The 19,288-nt window shown below is 45.6% G+C and overlaps 1 protein-coding gene across 2 annotated transcripts in view; it reads right to left on the reverse strand.

Annotated features, from left to right (window-relative positions):
* ENTREP2 (endosomal transmembrane epsin interactor 2) overlaps positions 1 to 19,288 on the reverse strand; it is a 237,235-nt gene that overhangs the window by 17,398 nt on the left and 200,549 nt on the right. Inside the window, exons 4-5 of one of the 2 annotated variants that reach the window (XM_065906679.1) lie at positions 18,914 to 19,048; positions 7,672 to 7,779 (exon numbers count right to left, since the gene is read on the reverse strand). In XM_065906679.1, the coding sequence (XP_065762751.1) occupies positions 7,672 to 7,779; positions 18,914 to 19,048 (243 nt within the window). The remainder of the gene's footprint in view (positions 1 to 7,671; positions 7,780 to 18,913; positions 19,049 to 19,288) is intronic. The other variant, XM_065906681.1, reaches the window with a different exon arrangement.

The raw sequence follows: 19,288 nt of genomic DNA on the forward strand, positions 1-19,288 counted from the left end.
TGAAACGCAAAAGGCAAAGTGCTTTCCCGTGGAAGGTCCAATTCCATCACGAATGAGAGAGGTGCAGAGGGCCAGGTGATCCTATTAGCAGGTTTAAAGGAGTCAATGTGGTCATGCGAGGGAGGCTTTTTAAAGATTTAACAGAGGTCTCCATTTCTGCCCTAAAGCCCAGATGGCTTTTCCAGGGGGTGTTGGCCTGTCTTCAATGAAGCATCTCAGACTTAGCAGCAGTCACCCAACTCCTCGGCCTCCACGGTGGGAATCCCATAAGTCACCCCGACATCTCCCCGACACCTGTCAAATCTGTCTGCCAAGGCAGCATCTATCTGGGAGCCCAAGGTCACTGGCCCTGGACTTTGCTCTGAGACAGGCGGGTGGACAGCTGCACCCCACGGTCTCCCCAGCAGCTGGTGTCCTATTAGGTTCTACCCACAGGGGCGTGAGAGGGAGTCAGGCAAAGAAGCAGTCAGGGAATAGGGGTTCCTCAGACTGCTCCTGCTCCTCCTCCCCTCTGTCCTCTGTTGTTCACCCCTGGGAAGTAACCAGATCCCTGTAGGAGCTGTGATGAAATCCCAAGGGCAAGTCTTTTTCCCTCCCTGGCCCTGGGTCCAGTCTGTGTCTTATCTCTGAGCCTCGCCTGGTACCCCAGGCCCAGCAGATGCTCTATGAGCATCCACTTCACAGGTGAACAATGCCTCATGACTGCCACCTCCAGGCAGCCCCCAGGTTATCTTCTTTCGAGAGCGTCTAACTCACCTCACTGCCTTGGTTTTCTTCCTCTTGTTCTACTTTAAAAAGTTACGTTTAATCCAACGAGATGAGGGTACCCACCTTTAAAACTCTTTTACGCGCCTCTGCTCCATGAATCCCGACGGGTTTCCAGCCTCCTTACCCACTAACCCATGGGTACCCCCAATCCTCCATCTGCCCTTTGAACCAATCCCAAATACCAAACAAGGTCTGTTCTCTCTCCCTGGATCCTGTCTCCTCTCACCCTCAACCTCCCAGTTATCCTCAGGATGTGCAGAAATGCTCGCTGCCCACCACTTCTTCTGTGGCCCCAAGTCTGCAGGGTGATGGCCAGGTGTGGAGCTGAGCCTGCAGCTGGGTGTGCTGGGGAGGAAACGGGCCCTGAAGAATCACTTCTTTCCCATGTGGTTCTGCTTGCCCTGGGACACCTGTACAAGCCTTGGGTGGTCCGTGTGATGACAAAGGGGTACCTGTGTCTGGTGAGCAGTGTGAGGATGGTACCTGTCTGAGGTGTTCACATACCTGGCGTGGGCAGCACTGACCAGCTCTCATCATCCTCAAAAGAGGATTTTGCATTTTAGTCTCTGCTGGAGAGAAACCCATATTTCTCATGGGTATGCTCTGGGGGAAGGACCCATGTTAGGCACATGCTTCCCAGGTGGCGCTAGTGGTAAAGAACCCACCTCCCAATGCAGGAGACAGGAGAGATGTGGGTTTGATCCTTGGATTGGGAAGATCCCCTGGAGGAGGGCATGGCAACTCACTCCACTATTCTTGCCTGGAGAATCCCATGGACAGGGGAGCCTGGAAGGCTGCAGTCCATAGGGCCGCATAGAGTTGGACAGAAATGAAGCGAGTTAGCATGCACGCATAACCTTGGTAGAAAGAGCAGGATTATTGCCATGGAAAAGGCTTCTGAATGGACCTCTTGTTAGTAAGCTGGAGCTCTCCCTCCCTGCACTCTGGACCTAGGAGTGACAGTCCCCCAGGCATCCTGCTGCTCTCTGGTCCTTCTACCCCTCCCTCAGGTGAGCAGGGACGCCTCCTCAAACAGGTTCAGACCAGTTTTAGTTACTACCGTAATTTACCGTGAAATATGAATGCAGACAAGAAAACTTGCTTGTTCTGTGAAAACTGAGTTGGAGGCTTTGGAAAAGACTTCATAGCTAAGCAGAAACTGCTGCCAACGTGGGTCTTGGCCAAGAGGTCGTCAGGCTCATAAAACATCCATGCAGATGGCTTCACACGGCTGAGTCCAGCTGAAAGGAACTAAATCTGGAAATCACAGAGGGTGTGATTTCCACGAATAACCTGATACACCAAAGAGACCTATAGCCAAAATGAAGAGCATGGCGCCATACCAAGACAGGGCGACAAATGCTTATTTGCGTTTTTAAAGTCAAAATACAATGTTCATGGTATAAGTGCACCATTTTTACGTAAGTCTGCTGTAACTGGCTTTTTAGGTCAAGCAGACACCCATCGATCCTCATCTGATAGCTAGGTAACACCTAGGACCTGAAGACCTTTGTGGTAAACCCAGACCTCAAGGAGAGTCACTGTGGGTCTGAGGAGGGCCAGATGGGTAGAAGATGCAGGTGAATTTGACTGATCTGGGAGCTCCTAGGGGGCACTCTATCCCTCTGTATCCAGCCAGCACCCCTTCCTAGCTCCGCGGGCAAGCCCACTGCACCACGTTTGTGAAGGCATGGTACTCTGCCTGCCACATCTGAAGCAGCGCCACTTCAGCAAGGCACAGGACAAGTGGAGAACATAAATGACAGCAACAAAGGACGATGCTAACAAGCTGGTGCTGAAGGGAGATGACTGTAATAGCAGAAGATGTCACTAAGGCTGGGTGGCAGGCAATAAAATAATGGGGAGGAAAACAGCTTACTGAAAAAATGGAAAACTGAGATTACACGTAGGAAATAAAACTAAAAACATGCAATTATAGGCCTGTGGAGGTAAATGCTTTCTCCATGAAACTATATCAATAAATGGAATTTTATCATCAGATGGTCTTTTGGAAATAATGGTCCACTATCTTCAAATGTATTATAGGAATTAAGTTAGATAAATTCTGACCATAGGCATAACAATTTGCATCTCATGTAGACATGTCTTCATTATATGAATTCTCTCCAAATTATTAATTATTCCAAAATGCTGATCCACAGAAATAAGAATAAAATTGTGGGCTCCTTCCACGTGGGATAAGGTCTTTGTTGTGAGTCACAGTCTGTTGACGGGAGTGCCCCATGGCTTTTCCTGCATAAAATACACCTGTAAAACATTCCTTAACTTTCTAGGTCTGTGTTTTTACAGCAGAGCCAGAACTTAAACGTACTTGGGTAGCAGTGTGTGTGTAGACAACCCCTAGACTTTTTTTTTTTTAGTTTTTATCCCAACCCCCTAGAGTTGTCTGACCTACATTTAAATTGATGGCAATATATCTAGTGACCCTCTTTTACATAAATGATAGTACCAAAAGACGAAGTTAACAAGCTGGTGCCGAATGGAGATGTGTGTAATAGCAGACGATGTCCCTGAGGCTGGGTGGCTGGCAATAAAGTAAGCGCAGAGGGAAACAGCTTACTAGAAAATCTTTTGAGAATCTTTCAAGAGCACTCAATTTTATTGTAATAGAAATAATTCTCTTTTTGTACTCATATTTTTTTTTGGTTCACACAGTAGTAGAATATGCACTTACAATTCACATACCCCTGGTATAAACTGGTTGGGGATAGATAGATACAACTGTGGCTGACTATATTTTTCTGGGCTCCAAAATCACTGCAGATGGTGATTGCAGCCATGAAATTAAAAGATGCTTACTCCTTGGAAGGAAAGTTATGACCAACCTAGACAGTATATTAAAAATCAGAGACATTATTTTGTAAACAAAGGTCCATCTAGTCAAGGCTATGGTTTTTCCAGTGGTCATGTATGGATGTGAGAGTTGGACTATAAAGAAAGCTGAGCACCAAAGAATTGATGATTTTGAATTGTGGTGTTGGAGAAGACTCTTGAGAGTCCCTTGGAATACAAGGAGATCCAACCAGTCCATCCTAAAGGAGATCAGTCCTGGGTGTTCATTGGAAGGACTGATGTTGAAGCTGAAGCTCCAATACTTTGGCTACCTGATGCGAAGAGCTGACTCATTTAAAAAGACCCTGATGCTGGGAAAGACTAAGGGCAGGAGGAAAAGGGGATGACAAAGGATGAGATGGTTGGATGGCATCACTGACTCAATGGACATGGGTTTGGGTGGACTCCGGGAGTTGGTGATGGACAGGGAGGCCTGGCGTGCTTCAGCTCATGGGTCGCGAAGAGTCAGACACAACTAAGTAACTGAACTGAACTAAACAACCGCCCCTAGGAAAGCAGAGGACCCAACTGCTGGGAGCAGAAATGGTGAGTGGGTGAACTGCAGAGGCTGCAGGGGAGTGGGTGGGGAAGAAGAAGGTACCCTGGGCAGCGGGCAGCGCATCTTCCAGGCAGGATGGAGAGCCACGCTGGCTGGCCAGGTGGTTCATTGCAGATTGGTCCAGAGAGTTGTAACTGTATGTACAAGGAGAACCATTTGCAGAGGCAGTGGCAGAAGCCAAATAAAAAACGAGCAGCAACTCAGAGAAATGGCCAAATAACTGATGTGACTTCCATCTCAGGGACCAAAGCAGATATTCAAATGCCTCTCTCTCTATTGACTTAGCTGGATGGCCATGATTGTTTCAGGTTGAAAGATCAAGTCACAGAGTAATATACATTGTGTGAGCCAGTTCGGGCAAAAATACAAGGATTAAATGAAGGAAGAAAGGGAAGGAAAGAGAAATGGAAGAGAGGAGGGAGGAAGGAAAAAAGAAGGGAGAGAGAATATTCATGTATTTTTTAATGTTGTTTAGTTGCTAAGTCCTGTCTGACTCTTTGTGATACCATGGACAGTAGTCTACCAGGTTGCTCTGTCTATAGGATTTCCCAGGCAAGAATACTGGAGTGGGTTGCCATTTCCTCCTGCAGAGGATCTTCCTTATCCAGGGATTGAACCCACATCTCTTGCATCTCCTGCACTGGCAGGCAGATTCTTTACAGCTGAGCCACCAGGGAAGCTCATATGTTTAAGTCCTAAGGAGTAAAGAAAGAAATGGAAGATTCACTGCAAAGCTTCCTCAGGAGTGGGTTTAAGGAAATGGTCAACTTTTTCTTTATCTAGCTCTATATTTTCCTTGTTTCAATGATCCTGTTACTTCTTTAACTAAAAGATCTGACAAAATGAAGTAAGAAAATTACAGTCAATTATACCTCAATAAAGCTGTGGAGGGGGCGGTGGGAAACATTTACAAAAATTGAAAAGAGCTTCTGAGACATCCTCAAGAATAACGGAGTCTCACCTCCATCAGTCAGGATGTAACTGTGACCCCCTCAGGCTGTCCCACATCTCAGAGGATGCAGCCCGTGTGACCAGCCTGGCAGAGCCGTGACCCACGTGGTCCAGCCAACTGGCAACGTCGCCACCAAGCTTTTTCAAAGCCCACTGACACATGTGATCTGATTTATCCTCTCAGTGGCCCTGTGAGGATGGTAGGATGTAAATGGTCTTATTTAGAGCAGAGAAAAGTGGGCCCAACAGGCAGTGATGTGCCCAAGGTCAGGCGCTGGTCCCATGGGCATCATGGTCATAGGCTCCCTGGTGGCTCTGCAGGTCAGCAGTGTAGTGGGCCTTCCAAGGAGAGCAGAGCCTGGTCTGTTCCATTGCCCATGGCCACAGAAGGAGAAGGACTCACCAGCAGGAGAGTCAAGGATTTCTGTTTCCAAGCCAAGACTTTGAAGCAAACTTACCCGCCCAGTACTTGGCCAGGAGACATACAGGGGCTCTGTGGCAGCTGTCATAAGTGCAACCCTACTATACTGGTTGATAAAGTACATTGGGGACCATTGCCTTCACAATCATGGCTGCTAGGTTCTGACAGCAAAGTGGGACACATTCCCTCCATGCATTTAAGACTCAAGACACATTCTAGGTATCCAATCAGTGCCCTTTCCAGAGTGAGGAAACTGAAGTTGAGGGAAGTCTGCAGGTGAAGCCAGGGGACCAGACCGAGACCCAGCTGACCTCAGACCCAGGACGTCTGTATGTACAAGGGGAGAACTGTTTGCAAAGGCAGAGACAGGACCCAAATAAAGAACAAGTAGCATCTCAGAGAGATGGCCAAATAACTGACATGACTTCCATCTCAGGGACCAATGCAGATATTCAAACACCTCTCTCTCTATTGACTTAGCTGGACGGCCATGATTGTTTCAGGTTATAGGATCAAGTCATAGGGTAATATACATGGGTGGCTTACGTCCCCCAGGGAGGAATGACAATGACCCTGTACGTTACAATCCAGTGTGCATGCTGTTACAGCTATGACAGACTTTCTTATTTGGTTGGTAATTTCTATTTTAATTCTGAAAACTAGGAAATGCAAACTTTCAGTGTTTCCAGCCCTGTGGTCCCGTTAGTTTGATTGGAGTGATATTTCCAGATTGACAGGAAAATCTGTTGAGGTGAGTGGACCCCCATGGCACTTAACCTTCCTTCACACAACATACCAGAGAGAAATGTCTACATGAGGGCTCAGCGAGTGAGGCCAGGAGTTCATCGCTGTTGAAGAGATGCTTAATTAGGTGTCTTTTGGAAGACCGCCGCCTCTCAGAAAGGTCAGCAGGCTGTGACAGCTGTGTGGAGGTACACGGGGAAGAACAGGCCGCACGTGATTAGAGCCAATGAATTTTTAACACCTTGGTAATGATGCTCTCTGGCCCCTGCATCATGAACTGATGAATTGCTACAGGCTGGGTGAGGAAGAACAAAACACGCAGGCTCCTACAAGAACACCTTGCCTTTTGTTTCATAAGATGCTTGAAACATTGGGGAGGAGGCAGGGCAGGGCCTGGAGGGGCCTAGGGGAACAGGGAGGGAGGGTTCCTACCCTTAGCATGAAGAATAGCATCTTCTCATTACCTCCTCTTGACTTGCTGACTTTAGTGGTAACGTACTGAGCAGTGGGTCATGTTCCATTCACATAAATAACGAAGAGCCGTCACTATTACTGATTGTGTATTAATCAGCATGTGACCTCCACTCTTGGCCTCATCCCTCCCCTGGGGACCAGCACTTCTTCATCTCTAAGACCCTGGCTGGAGGCGCCAATGATAGCCGACCAGTGACCTGCTGCTGGATTACGAGCTGAGGTTATTAATGAGCAAGTGTGCAAGGCACAGTGGAGCAGTTTTTCAATTTGAGAAGAGCTCATATTCTAACAATCCTGCTTTATTACAAGTGAATTCTGGGGGACTTCTCTGGCAGTCCAGTGGCTGAGACTCTGCACCTCCAATTCAGGGGCCTGGGTTCAACCCCTGGTCAGGAAATTAGATCCCACATGTTGTAACTAAGGATTTGCATGCTGCAACTAAAGAACTCACAAAGAAGATCAAAGATCCCACAAGCTGCAACTAAGATCTGGAACAGCCAAATAAATAAATAGATAATTAAAATGAATTCTGAAGCCTGGAGACAGTTGTGTAGCTTGGGAGGCTGTCTCGGGCTACAGGACAGTCACCACAGTTACTCAGGGGCACAAACCTGGGGCTCCCTAGAGGCAGGTAACAGTAGCTGGACCTCATCAGCAAGGAGCTCCAACTGCACCTAAATATATACATCAGTGGCATCTAATGTGTGGGTTTCTGTCTTCCAGAGGGCAGCATGGAGGGACTTCAAGGATCTCTAGGCCCCATACACTGTCAGGGCTCATTGTCCTGGTGGAAAGCCAGCAGTGTCCATGCTGCATTACTCTCAAACTGGTTGGGGAAGGGGGCCAGAGCCCACCATTTTGAGTGTACTGGGGGGAGGGGGAGAGGCAGGGGGCCACTTACCATCTGCAGGACATCAGCGGAGACCATCTGCATGCAGCACATGGCTGTGGCCAGTGCACACACAATGGTGGACAGGACGTTGAGGGCACACACACTGAAGAGGAGTTCCTGTGGGAAAAGATGCAGAGGGTGTCAGCACTGTCTTGACAATACAGACGGCAGGATCCCCAGCACCACCGTTGAGGTCCAGGACAAGGGTGGCCAACTGTTTTGCAGGGCTTTCTTTTTTTTTCATCAAAACTGACCTTTTATAGACACATTTGTGTACTCTCCCACATGGTTGATCAAATTAGATACTGAATGATGTATTTTACAATTTTGATAATTATTAGGTAGTTACAGACTGGTTCCATATAGGAAAAGGAGTATGTCAAGGCTGTATATTGTCACCCTGCTTATTTAACTTATATGCAAAGTACATCATGAGAAACGCTGTGCTGGTGGAAGCACAAGCTGGAATCAAGATTGCTGGGAGAAATATCAATAACCTCAGATATGCAGATGACATCACACTTATGGCAGAAAGTGAAGAACTAAAGAGCCTCTTGATGAAAGTGAAAGAGGAGAGTGGAAAAAGTTGGCTTAAAGCTCAACATTCAGAAAATGAAGATCATGGCATCCGGTCCCATCATTTCACAGCAAATAGATGGGGAAACAGTGGAAACAGTGGCTGATTTTATTTTGGGGGACTCCAAAATCACTGCAGATGGTGATTGCAGCCATGAAATTAAAAGACGCTTACTCCTTGGAAGGAAAGTTATGACCAACCTAGACAGCATATTAAAAAGCAGAGACATTACTTTGTCAACAAAGGTCCATCTAGTCAAGGCTATGGTTTTTCCAGTGGTCATGTATGGATGTAAGAGGTGGACTGTGAAGAAAGCTGAGAGCCGAAGAATTGATTCTTTTGAAATGTATTGTTGGGGAAGACTCTTGAGAGTCCCTTGGACTGCAAGGAAATCCAACCATTATTCTAAAGGAGATCAGTCCTGGGTGTTCATTGGAAGGACTGATGTTGAAGCTGAAGCTCCAATACTTTGGCCACCTGATGCGAAGAGCTGACTCATTTGAAAAGACCCTGATTCTGGGAAAGATTGAGGGCAGGAGGAGAAGGGGACAACAGAGGATGAGATGGTTGGATGGTGTCACCGACTCAATGGACATGGGTTTGGGTGGACTCCGGGAGTTGGTGATGGACAGGGAGGCCTGGCGTGCTGCGGTTCATGGGGTCGCAAAGAGTCGGACACAACTGAGTAACTGAACGGAAATGATTCCCTCAAGATTCATCCAAGTTGTTCCAGGCATCAATAGTTCATCCCTGCAGGACTTTACTGGAGGGCCAGTAGAGGAAAGGGATGCGAAGGGTGAGGGGGAGTAAGGAGGATCACAGGAACCAGGAGCCCTTGTTCATGGCAAAACCATCCATGCCATTGTTGCTGTTGTTTAGTTGCTAAGTCCTGTCCAACTCTTTGCGACCCCATGGACTGTAGCCCGCCAGGCTCCTCTGTCCATGGGGTTTTCCAGGCAAGGATATTGGAGTGGGTTGCCATTTCCTTCTCCAGGTGGTGCTACTAGTTAAAAAAAAAACAAAAAACAAAAAGCTCGCTTGCCAATGCAGGAGACTTGATAGGCGTGGGTTCAATCCCTGGGTCTGGAAGATCCCCTGGAGTAGGAAATCACAACCCTCTGCAGTATTCTTGCCTGGAAAATCCCATGGACAGAGGAACTTGGTGGGCTACAGTCCGTGGGGTCACAAAGAGTCAGACACGACTGAGATGACATAGCATAGCTGAGGTGACACAGCACACAATTTATTACATTCATTAGGATTGATGTCAAAGCTCCAATACTTTGGCCACATGATGCGAAGGGCCGACTCACTGGAAAAGACCCTGATGCTGGGAAAGATTGAGGGGAGGAGGAGAAGGGGACGACAGAGGGTGAGATGGTTGGATGGCATCACTGACTCAGTGGGCATGAGTTCGAGCAAACTCGGGGAGATAAGGGAGGACAAGGAAGCCTGGCCTGCTACAGTTCATGGGATTGCAAGGAGTTGGACACAACTTAGCGACCAAACAACAAATTGTTGGCTTATCAATTTTCTAAGAATTTTTTTTTAAATGAACTGAACATAAATTAGAGTGAACATAGTTTAATTTTGGTGATTCACAAGGTATTAATAACTGTTTTTTCGCTGGACTTCAGCTTGTTCTGAGTGTGTGCATCCACTGTCCTGTGGCAAGCCATGGTCCTGGGTAGCATGCCTATGTGTCCACTGCAGATGGTAGTGGGAGCTGGCCAAGAATCTCTGGTCCACTGTAATGACCTGCGTGACTTTGGGAAGCTATCTCATTTTACTGTGCCTCAGTGTCCTCATCTGTAAAATGGAATAACAGGGCTTCCCTGATGGCTCAGTGGTAAAGAATCCACCTGCCAATGCAGGAAACATGGGCTTGATCCCTAATTCAGGAAGATTCCACATACCATGGGGGCAACTAAACCCTTCGCCACAACTACTGAGCCTGTGCTCTAGGGCCTGGAAGCCGCAACTACTGAAGCCCCTACACCCTATAGCCTGTGTTCTACAAGAGAAGCTACTGCAGTGAGAAGCCTGAGCTCCACACCTACAGAGTAGCCCCTACTCACTGCAACTAGAGAAAAACCTGCACAGAAATGAAGACCCAGAACAGTCTAAATAAATAAATAAATGGAATAGCAATACCCAGCTATCTCAGGGCTGTGAAGGTGAAATTAGTTCACAAACATGAAAGGCTCAGAGCAAGGCTCAGCACACAGTGAGGTTCAATAAACACCATTTACGATCCCATGACGGATGGCCAGTCACCTGGGGACTTTCATCTGCTCACAAACACTGGAGGATGAATTCAGTAAAGTGCTTTAAGGCCTCGTCCACAAATGCTTAAGGAAAACAGCCACAGAAATGACTGGATGCCCACACCAGAATGCCCTTCGTGGCCTAAACAAATTCTATATCATTGCACCTATTGTTCAACTGAGGCGAGAGAAAAATTCTGACGTCCACGCACCTTTTACTGCTCTGCTATGGCTCTGCCCCTGGAAGATTCTGTCCACTTGTTTGAGTGACAGTAGTTTGATTAAAGCTCAGGAATATAAAGAATGAAGCCAAAAAGAAGGAAGAGGCACTCAGGAAAAACACACAAAAGTAATTTAAATGATCTTATTAGCCTTTAGCCACCTTGGGACTGGGGTACTATTTATAATAAGAAGTAACATTTCCAATCTGCACTTAACCTATATTAAAACATTTCCTCATGTGCCCAGACTAGACAGTGTTCCTTAAATGCCTTCTAGGATCTGTTCAAAGATAAATGAAGGCATACAGAAACTTTTGAGAGTTTTGAACATATAAATATTTGGATTGAGGAGCCACAAGTGGCATCACCAACTCAATGGCCATGAGTTTGAGCAAACTCTGGGAGACGGTGGAGGATAGGGAAGCCTGGTGTGCTGCAGTCCATGGGGTTGCAAAGAGCTGGATACGACTGAGTGACTGAGTAACAACAGCAAGGTGGCTTCCGTGAATGAGGCAGGTGAGGATGAGAAGCAGAGAAGGATATGACGGGCAGGGGACTTGGTGATTAACAGGAGGGAGTAATAAAGGAGAAAAAACAGTCACCCTATGGCCTGAGCAGGGGCGGCTATTCCTGAGATGGGCAGGCTGCATGGGGTGTGGAACTGCTGGGAACAGTGAGGAAGAATTCAGTGGGGTCCATCGAGTCTGAGAGGGCTGCGGTTCTCTGCGTGGAGGGAGCTGCGTGGGCCTGCGCTGGACTCTGGAACATGGATACGGCCAGTGCAAGGGTGGGGACAACACCAGGTTGCAGCTGCACTTGTCGAGCGAGGGTGTGCTTGGCCAGGAGAGATGAGAGTCTGAGTCAGAACCCAGAAAATGAAGTGAAAGTGTTAGCTGTTCAGTCATGTTGGATTCTTTGTGACCCTGTGGACTATAACCCGTCAGGCTCCTCTGTCCATGGGATTCTCCAGGCAAGATACTGGAGTCGGTTGCCATTCCCTTCTTCAGGGATCTTCTTGACCCAGGGATTGAACGCAGGTCTCTGCATTGCGGGCAGATTCTTAACCATCTGAGCCACCAGGAGAAGCCCTGAGAACCCAGAGCTGGGTCCTAATTCTGGAACAGAAAGAGTTTATAAAGATCTAGATGAGGATAGTCAGAGAGAAGGGAAACCAGAGCAGTGGGCATATAAATGGGCAAATGCACCAGGGCATGAGGTTTCCACATACCTGGCCCAACACGCCCAGCAGACAGTGACAACAGAGATGACACCATGTCTCATAGATGTGTGCCAGAACCTGGACTCACAAGATGTATGGGGCTTTACAAAACTTGCTTGCAAATTGGTTGCAAAGCAAAGGTCAACAAACTAAGACACAGGCGTATGGGATTATCCAACCACAGTGCAGTTACATTTGCTGTGAATGACAGGAAAACAACTGATTAAGCCCTCTCTACCTCCGCAAATTCACAACACATGGTGGAATGACTCAGGGATTAAAAAGTGAATCATAATGAAAATGAGAGAATCCTTGGAACCACATAAAACATAAAACTTGTGCTGGCTCAGTCGTGTCTGACTCTTTTTGACCCCATGGACTGTACCCACTAGGTTCCTCTGTCCATGGAATTCTCCAGGCAAGAATACTGGAATTGCTGTTTCCTTCTCCAAGGGATCTTCCTGACCCAGGGGTTGAACTAGAGTCTCCTGTATTGGCAGGTGAACTCTTTACCACTGCACCTGGAAGCCTGTGGGTACATATACATATATATTTATATATTAAATTAAATATATATTAAAGAGTAAAATTTTAGCAAATGCTGCATCTATTAAATATGCATGCATGTATTTCTACATACACATATGTGTATGTATATACAAATATATAAATACACATAAATTTTAGCATACACACATCTCAATAGATGTAGCATTTGTGCTAAAGTTTAAGACTCTTTAATGATAAATTCTAAGCAAAACAGTAATAAAATGGGATTCCCTAAACCTGGAAAATACTATTTAGTCCCAGAAAATTTCAATAAACATTATCCCTAATTATTGAATACATTTCCTTTGAAATCAGGAAGGAATAAAACAGATAAACAACAAGGACCTAATGTATAGCACAGGAAACTATACTCAACATCTTGTAATAACCTATAGTGGTTGAAAGAATTTGAGTCACTTTGCTGTACACTTGAAACTACATTGTACACAACATTGTAATTTACATCACACAACATTGTAAATAAACTATACCTCAATAAAAATAAAGTAAAATAAATCAGGAAGAAAACAAGATGTCTGGCTCAAGCCCTATTCAATACTGTGCTGAAGAGTCCTTGCCAGTTCGGGAAGATAGGGAAAATGAAGAAAAATCAATAAGCAACGTAAAGACTGGAAAGGAAGAAGCATACTGCCGTTATTCCCAGATAAGGTAACCCACTAAATAGAAAACCCCAAGCAATCTATGGGCAAACTGTCAGAGTAAATGGAATTATCAGTAACTGGACACATGATCAATGAACAGAAGTAAATGCGTTTCCCTATACAAACATTTTAAAATCAGAAAATGTACTTCAAAAAACTCTACTTCTCCTGTAGTTGGACAAAACTATATGACATCTAGGAATGTATCAAACAAAAATTATACCAGTTTTCTTGAAAAACACAACAGAAGAATAAATAAATGGAAAGATACACCAAAAATGACCATTCTCAGAAAATTAACCTAAAAATACAATGCAGTTACAAATGCATGGCTTTGTGTGTCTAAGACAGAGAGAGAAATGGGGAAGGGGGAGGCAGAGCCAGGAGAGAGTCCACAAAGGACAGAGAAGAGCCAAGATCACTTTGAGAAGAACAAAGAGGGGGCTGATCCTACCAAACACACACTTAATAAAGAAACAGCATTTAATATAATGTGCTATTGACACTGAGTCAATGTGCTATTGACACCAACACAGAAGAAAAGAGACCCCAGAAATAAATGCCTTCAATATATAGCCATATGACTAAATGACCACTAACCTGAGCTGTAACAGCTGATGATGATAATCAGTGAAAAACAAAACTAGGTCATATCTCATGCCACATGCATAACTAAGCCCCAGGTGGATAAATGAACTAAACATGAAAAGCAAAGTTTTAAAACTTATGGGAAAAAAATCCAGGAAGTTTGTCTGACCTCAGGATGGGAAAATATTTGTTAAATGCAATATAGAAAAGACACTTCCAACAAGAAATGAATCTGACTGCACTGAAACTGAAAACTTGTCTCTGAAAAATGACATCCAAAATGAAATGAAATGACATCCCGAACAAAACTGAATGACAAGTCCCAGAGGGCATGAGATTTTTATGACTAAGGTCATTGTTTAGAACAGAGAACCCAACAGGAAGACAGACAAAACAGGTGATTCACTGATGAGAAACACAAATGGCCAATACATTAACAATACAAGACAAGTCAAGAAGAATCTATGGCAAGAACTCTTGGCAAGGATGTGACTGAAGCAAAGGTACCTCTTCCACCATGAGAATGTTACCCCTTTGTAGAGAAATGGGATGTTTTGTCAAAGGGAAGATGGACCCTCTTTACATCCTGGCAGGTGTGTCGGCTGAAAAGACATAGCATGTGAGCCCAGGCTGATGACTGCATGACTAATCATTCTAGTACTGTTATAATAGGGTTCCCTGGTGGCTCAGTGGTACAGAATCTGCCTGCCAATGACACGGGTTTGATCCCTGGGCTGGGATGATCCCCTGGAGAAGGGAATGGCAATCCACTCCAATATTTTTGCCTGGAGAATTCCATGGGCAGAGGAGACTTGCAGGCGACAGTCTATAGGGTTGCAAAGAGTTGGACACAACTGAGTGACTAACACACACAGGTAAATCAACTATACTTCAACAAAAAAATAAAAATAATAAATAAATAAGTAAATAAAAAGACTGTGCAAAGCAAGTGACAAAGGATGGCCCTCAGAAAAGCCACATTGGGGTCAAGTGTAAAAGACCATTGTTAGGTATCACTCCTCCGCTGAGTTGTCTCTCTGGCAGGAATTCTGCTCCCTCAGTCAAGGTTCTGTCCTGTGACCCCTCTGATCTTGGGCTTCTCTGCAAGGGCCTGAGGACAGTAAGCCCCTCCAGACAGTTATGCTCAGTTCAGCCATGGTCATCTCCTCCTTTCCTTGAGCTTCTATAACCAGTGTGTGTTGATTTCTGAATGAAGTCAGATCCCTAAACGCATCTCTGAATGCCTGCACGGGCCTGTCTCCATCTTTCTGGTCTTGCTTCGTCTTTCTTCACCCACCACTCATCTGTCACATGGACATTTAACAGCTTGAGGTACTGATGTATGACAGACGAATGACAGAGTGAACATATTTTAAACACAGAATCCAACGAGTTTTGACACATGTGCACACCTGCATAGCCACCACCACGATCAAGGGAGAGAATCTACCCATGACCCCAGGATTACTTCCGGCTCCTTTGTTACAAGTAATTCTCTACCTTCACATTCCCTTCTGCTGGTTTTACACGTTCTTTCAAATGGCCTCATCATTCAATTATTATTGAAACATTTCCCATCCTGCATACTTTCCTCTTAATGTCCTCTTCCCTGCAGCATATCGGTGCTAATTCAGAGCCCTGAAGATAACTAAGTGCTTTAGATACAACCTCCGGTCTCAGGGAGTAGACTCCGCACTGTCTCCTCCAGGTTGTGTATGCAAAACCATAACCTGCTCTCTGCCTCCCACTCAAGGCAATGGGGCTCCCCTGAAGCCCCTTGTTTTGTCTGGGGAGTAGAGTGAAGATCAGGTCTATTATTATTCATCCCGGGACCACCCCAGACCAAACAGTGTGGTGCCGGCCCTCTTCATGATCCTCCTTTTCTCAGACCCTGACATGGTGCCTCGAAAGACCCCACAGTCGAGGGCAGAGGGCTGGGGTCCACCTGCTGTGGGTCTTTATCTGAATGTGCTGAAGGCTGGAGGGTCCTCGTGTGAGGGGCCCACCCATGTGGCCCAGCACTCAAGTCCTGCAGCCTCCACCCCCTCACTCCCTCAGCTAACAGAAAGATAACTTTCACCAGCTATATCACAGCACATCCCCTGTCAATGGCTTCAGGGTGTCCACTTAGGGAGGGTCCAGGGCAGCGGTCTAGGAGGAAGAGGGGTGCATCTTGGAGCTGTGTTTGACGAGCCTATTGCCTTAGACATTAAAAATGTCCACTGTCAGGACATCTCTGGTGGTTCAGGGTTAGGACTCCATGCTTCCACTGCAGGGGGCTGTCCTAGCCTGAGGATTGGAGAAACACCGAGTGATGGAGAGGGGCTCATTCATCCAGGTGAAGACTTGACCCTCCACCCCTCCCCACCAGGATAAGGGGTTCTGCCTGTGGGTGAACTGCAGCATCAGCTCTTCCCTGATGTCCAGCCTGCTGCCCACCCTGACCATTCTAGACTTGTTGGCCTCCACACTCTGTCACAAAATATCAATGTTCACTTATTCTCAGGAGCATTTTTATTTCTTCAGTATGGTTAAAAACATACTCAAGATTAAACAATCAGTCTATTTTTCAGGGCCCTAGGTTTTTAGGAAATTGTCTTGCTGGGTTTTTCTTTTTTTTCTTTAACTTCCTTAGAGACAAAGAAAAGAATCTTTAAGAGAAGTAAGCTTATAAGCTCAACAACTGATTGATTCCTGGAAAGTTTTATTTCCTTATCCATTGATAAGGTTTCTTTGGATAATTTGTTTTACTATAGCTCCATAAATTAAACCAGGTACTTGAAGCAAACAAACAAAAAAAGATCTTTACCTCTGTTTTCAATTAGAAATACATCATTATAATATAACTGTAATGATAACTGGGGATATAGCAAAGAATAAAGTTAGGATGGATATAACATCAGCCCATGATGAGTCATATTCCATCAGTTATGATTCCAGTTTTTGTAACCTTTTAAAACTTCTGTTAATATTGATCAGAAAATATGTCACAATCTTGTGTTGGGTTTGACTTGGCAAAGACCACCATTAACCTACCAAAACATCTTTTTATCATTTATTTTGTCACTTAATCTTCCAAAAGCCTAGACATTATTAGGAAGTGAAAGAGTGTTAGTCGTGTCCGACTCTTTGTGACCCCATGGACTGTAGCCCATCAGGTTCCTCTGTCTGTGGCATTCTCCCTGTGATCTGGGGTTTAGACGTGGTGGGAAAGCTTCAGAGACCCAGGGAGCAGGGGGTTTCAGAGCCTCCAAACCCCTGAGAGCAACCTGAGGGACCAGAGAAGCAGCACTGCCATCATCTTCCGGGCTCCAGAGACATTCCTCCTCAGACTGGAAGAAGAATCGGGGACCACACTCCTTGTGACACAGGGCAGGTGCTGGGGGCCAGGTCCCTCCCACATGGGGCCTCAGGTACCTCCTCTCTCTCTGTGGCCACTGCTCTTTTTGTCAGCCAGTTTCCCAGAGCATGGGAATTCACAGAGAGCTCCCTTGACCGACTGGTCACCATTTCCGGCATCTGAAATGTCGCCTACAGTGGACCCACCACAGGCCCCTGTTCCAGACAGTGACACTGCCCTCTGTGCCCGCCAGGTGTGTCAGGTGGTCCTCCAGAGCCTCCAGACCCTCACACACTGCGTCCCCTACACACATACTACAGGGCCCCTATTATATAATGTAGCGCTAGTGGTAAAGAACCTGCCTGCAAATGCAGGAGACACCAAGAGACTCAGGTTCGATTTCTGGGTAGAGAAGATCCCCTGGAAGAGGGCAGCCCACTCCAGTATTCTTGCCTGGAAAATCCCATAGACAGAGTAGCCTGGTGGGTTACAGTCTGTGAGGTCGCAGAGTCAGACATGACTGAAGCAACTTAGCGTGCATGCACCATAGTACCACCCATCAAGGGCTCCTTGCACTGTAGACTTATTTTTCAGAAAAAGTGTAGCAGTTTAGTTTCAGGGAAAAGAGGAGAAGAATTGGGTTCATTGTTCAGATGCATGTGTAAGTGGCCAATTTTGATTTTCAGGAGCAGGAAAAACTTGTAGTGAGAAAAAGAAAGAAATAATATAAACAATTTTCCGTGCCATTAAAGAAAAATCAGATGCTGTACATAAGAATAGACTGCCATGGGAAACTGTAACATTTCTTGCTCCAAATATCTTTAAAAAGGCAAAATAAGTACCCATCTGTTCTCTGATGGTATAATAGCAAAAATGTTGGCTCAGCCGTAAAAAACAATGAAATAATGCCATTTGCAGCAACATGGATGCAACTAGAGATGATCATACTAAGTAAGTCAGAAAGAGAAAGACAAATACCAAATGATATCACTTATACGTGGAATCTAAAATATGGCACAAATGAACATATCTGTGACCTAGAAACTGACTCACAGACATAGAAAACAGACTTGTGGTTGCCAAAGGGAAGGAGGAAGGATTGGGAGTTTGGGATTAGCAGATGCAAACTATTATATATAGGATGGATAAACAACAAAGTCCTATTGTATAGCACGAGGAGCTCTATTCAATATCCTATGATAAACCATAATGGAAAAGAATATGAAAAAGAATATACCTATAACTAAATCAATTGGCTGTATAGCAGAAATTAAACACAACAGTGTAAGTCAACTAGAGTTCAATAAAATCAAACGCTGGAAAAGCAGTGACACATGTCATATCAATATTTGTGACGGCCTCTTTCAACCACTCAGCAGTGCTTCACAGAGGTTGGAGGCAGAAAGTGAAATGGTGAAAATGGAAAATTCAAAAAACAAAACCTTTAAAGCGGAAACTTCTAATTGTTTAAGGGGCTTCCCTGGTGGCCTAGATGGTAAAGAATCTACCTGCAATGCAGGAGACTTGGGTTTGATCCCTGGGGCAGGAAGACTCCCTGGAGGAGGAAATGGCAACCCACTCCAGTATTCTTGTTGAAGAATCCCATGAACAGAGGAGCCTGGTGGGCTACAATCCATGGGGTCGCACAGAGTCAGACATGACTGAGCGACTTTCACTAACTCTTTACAATGCTCTCCAGAAAGATGTCCCCTGTTGCATGTGCCCAGCTGCAGGGACCAAGAACTGAAAGGAACACCGTTAAAAGAATCTTCCCAGGAGAAATCTCAGGGATGGGGTGGGAAGCGGGAGCGAGTGAAGCCTGGGTCACCTTCAAGGTCAGTCGCACGGCGTTGCAGTCCTCGCGCAGCGGGTTCAGCTTCAGCGTCTCCCCGAGGTTGCTGCAGCCAGACACTTGGTGCTGGGTCTCGCAGCAGACACATACCTCCACACTGTCGAACTTGATCTGGACGGGGGAACACAGATGGAGCTCAAGGTTAGAATCTGGTGGGTGGTTCCTAACGATGAGGAACATGGGACAAGCATCCTATCTCATTTTCTTTACATAATAAAGTCAAGATGAATTTTTAACAGACAAAATCCACCAGAAATACCATTAGGAATTATTTAAAATTCCTATTTTCAAAAGCAATTAATAAAAAAAATAAATTTGAAGAAACCTAAGCTATAAAGTTAGGGTTTCCCA

Source organism: Muntiacus reevesi, chromosome 15, assembly GCF_963930625.1.
Source record: "Muntiacus reevesi chromosome 15, mMunRee1.1, whole genome shotgun sequence".
Lineage (NCBI taxonomy): Eukaryota > Metazoa > Chordata > Mammalia > Artiodactyla > Cervidae > Muntiacus > Muntiacus reevesi.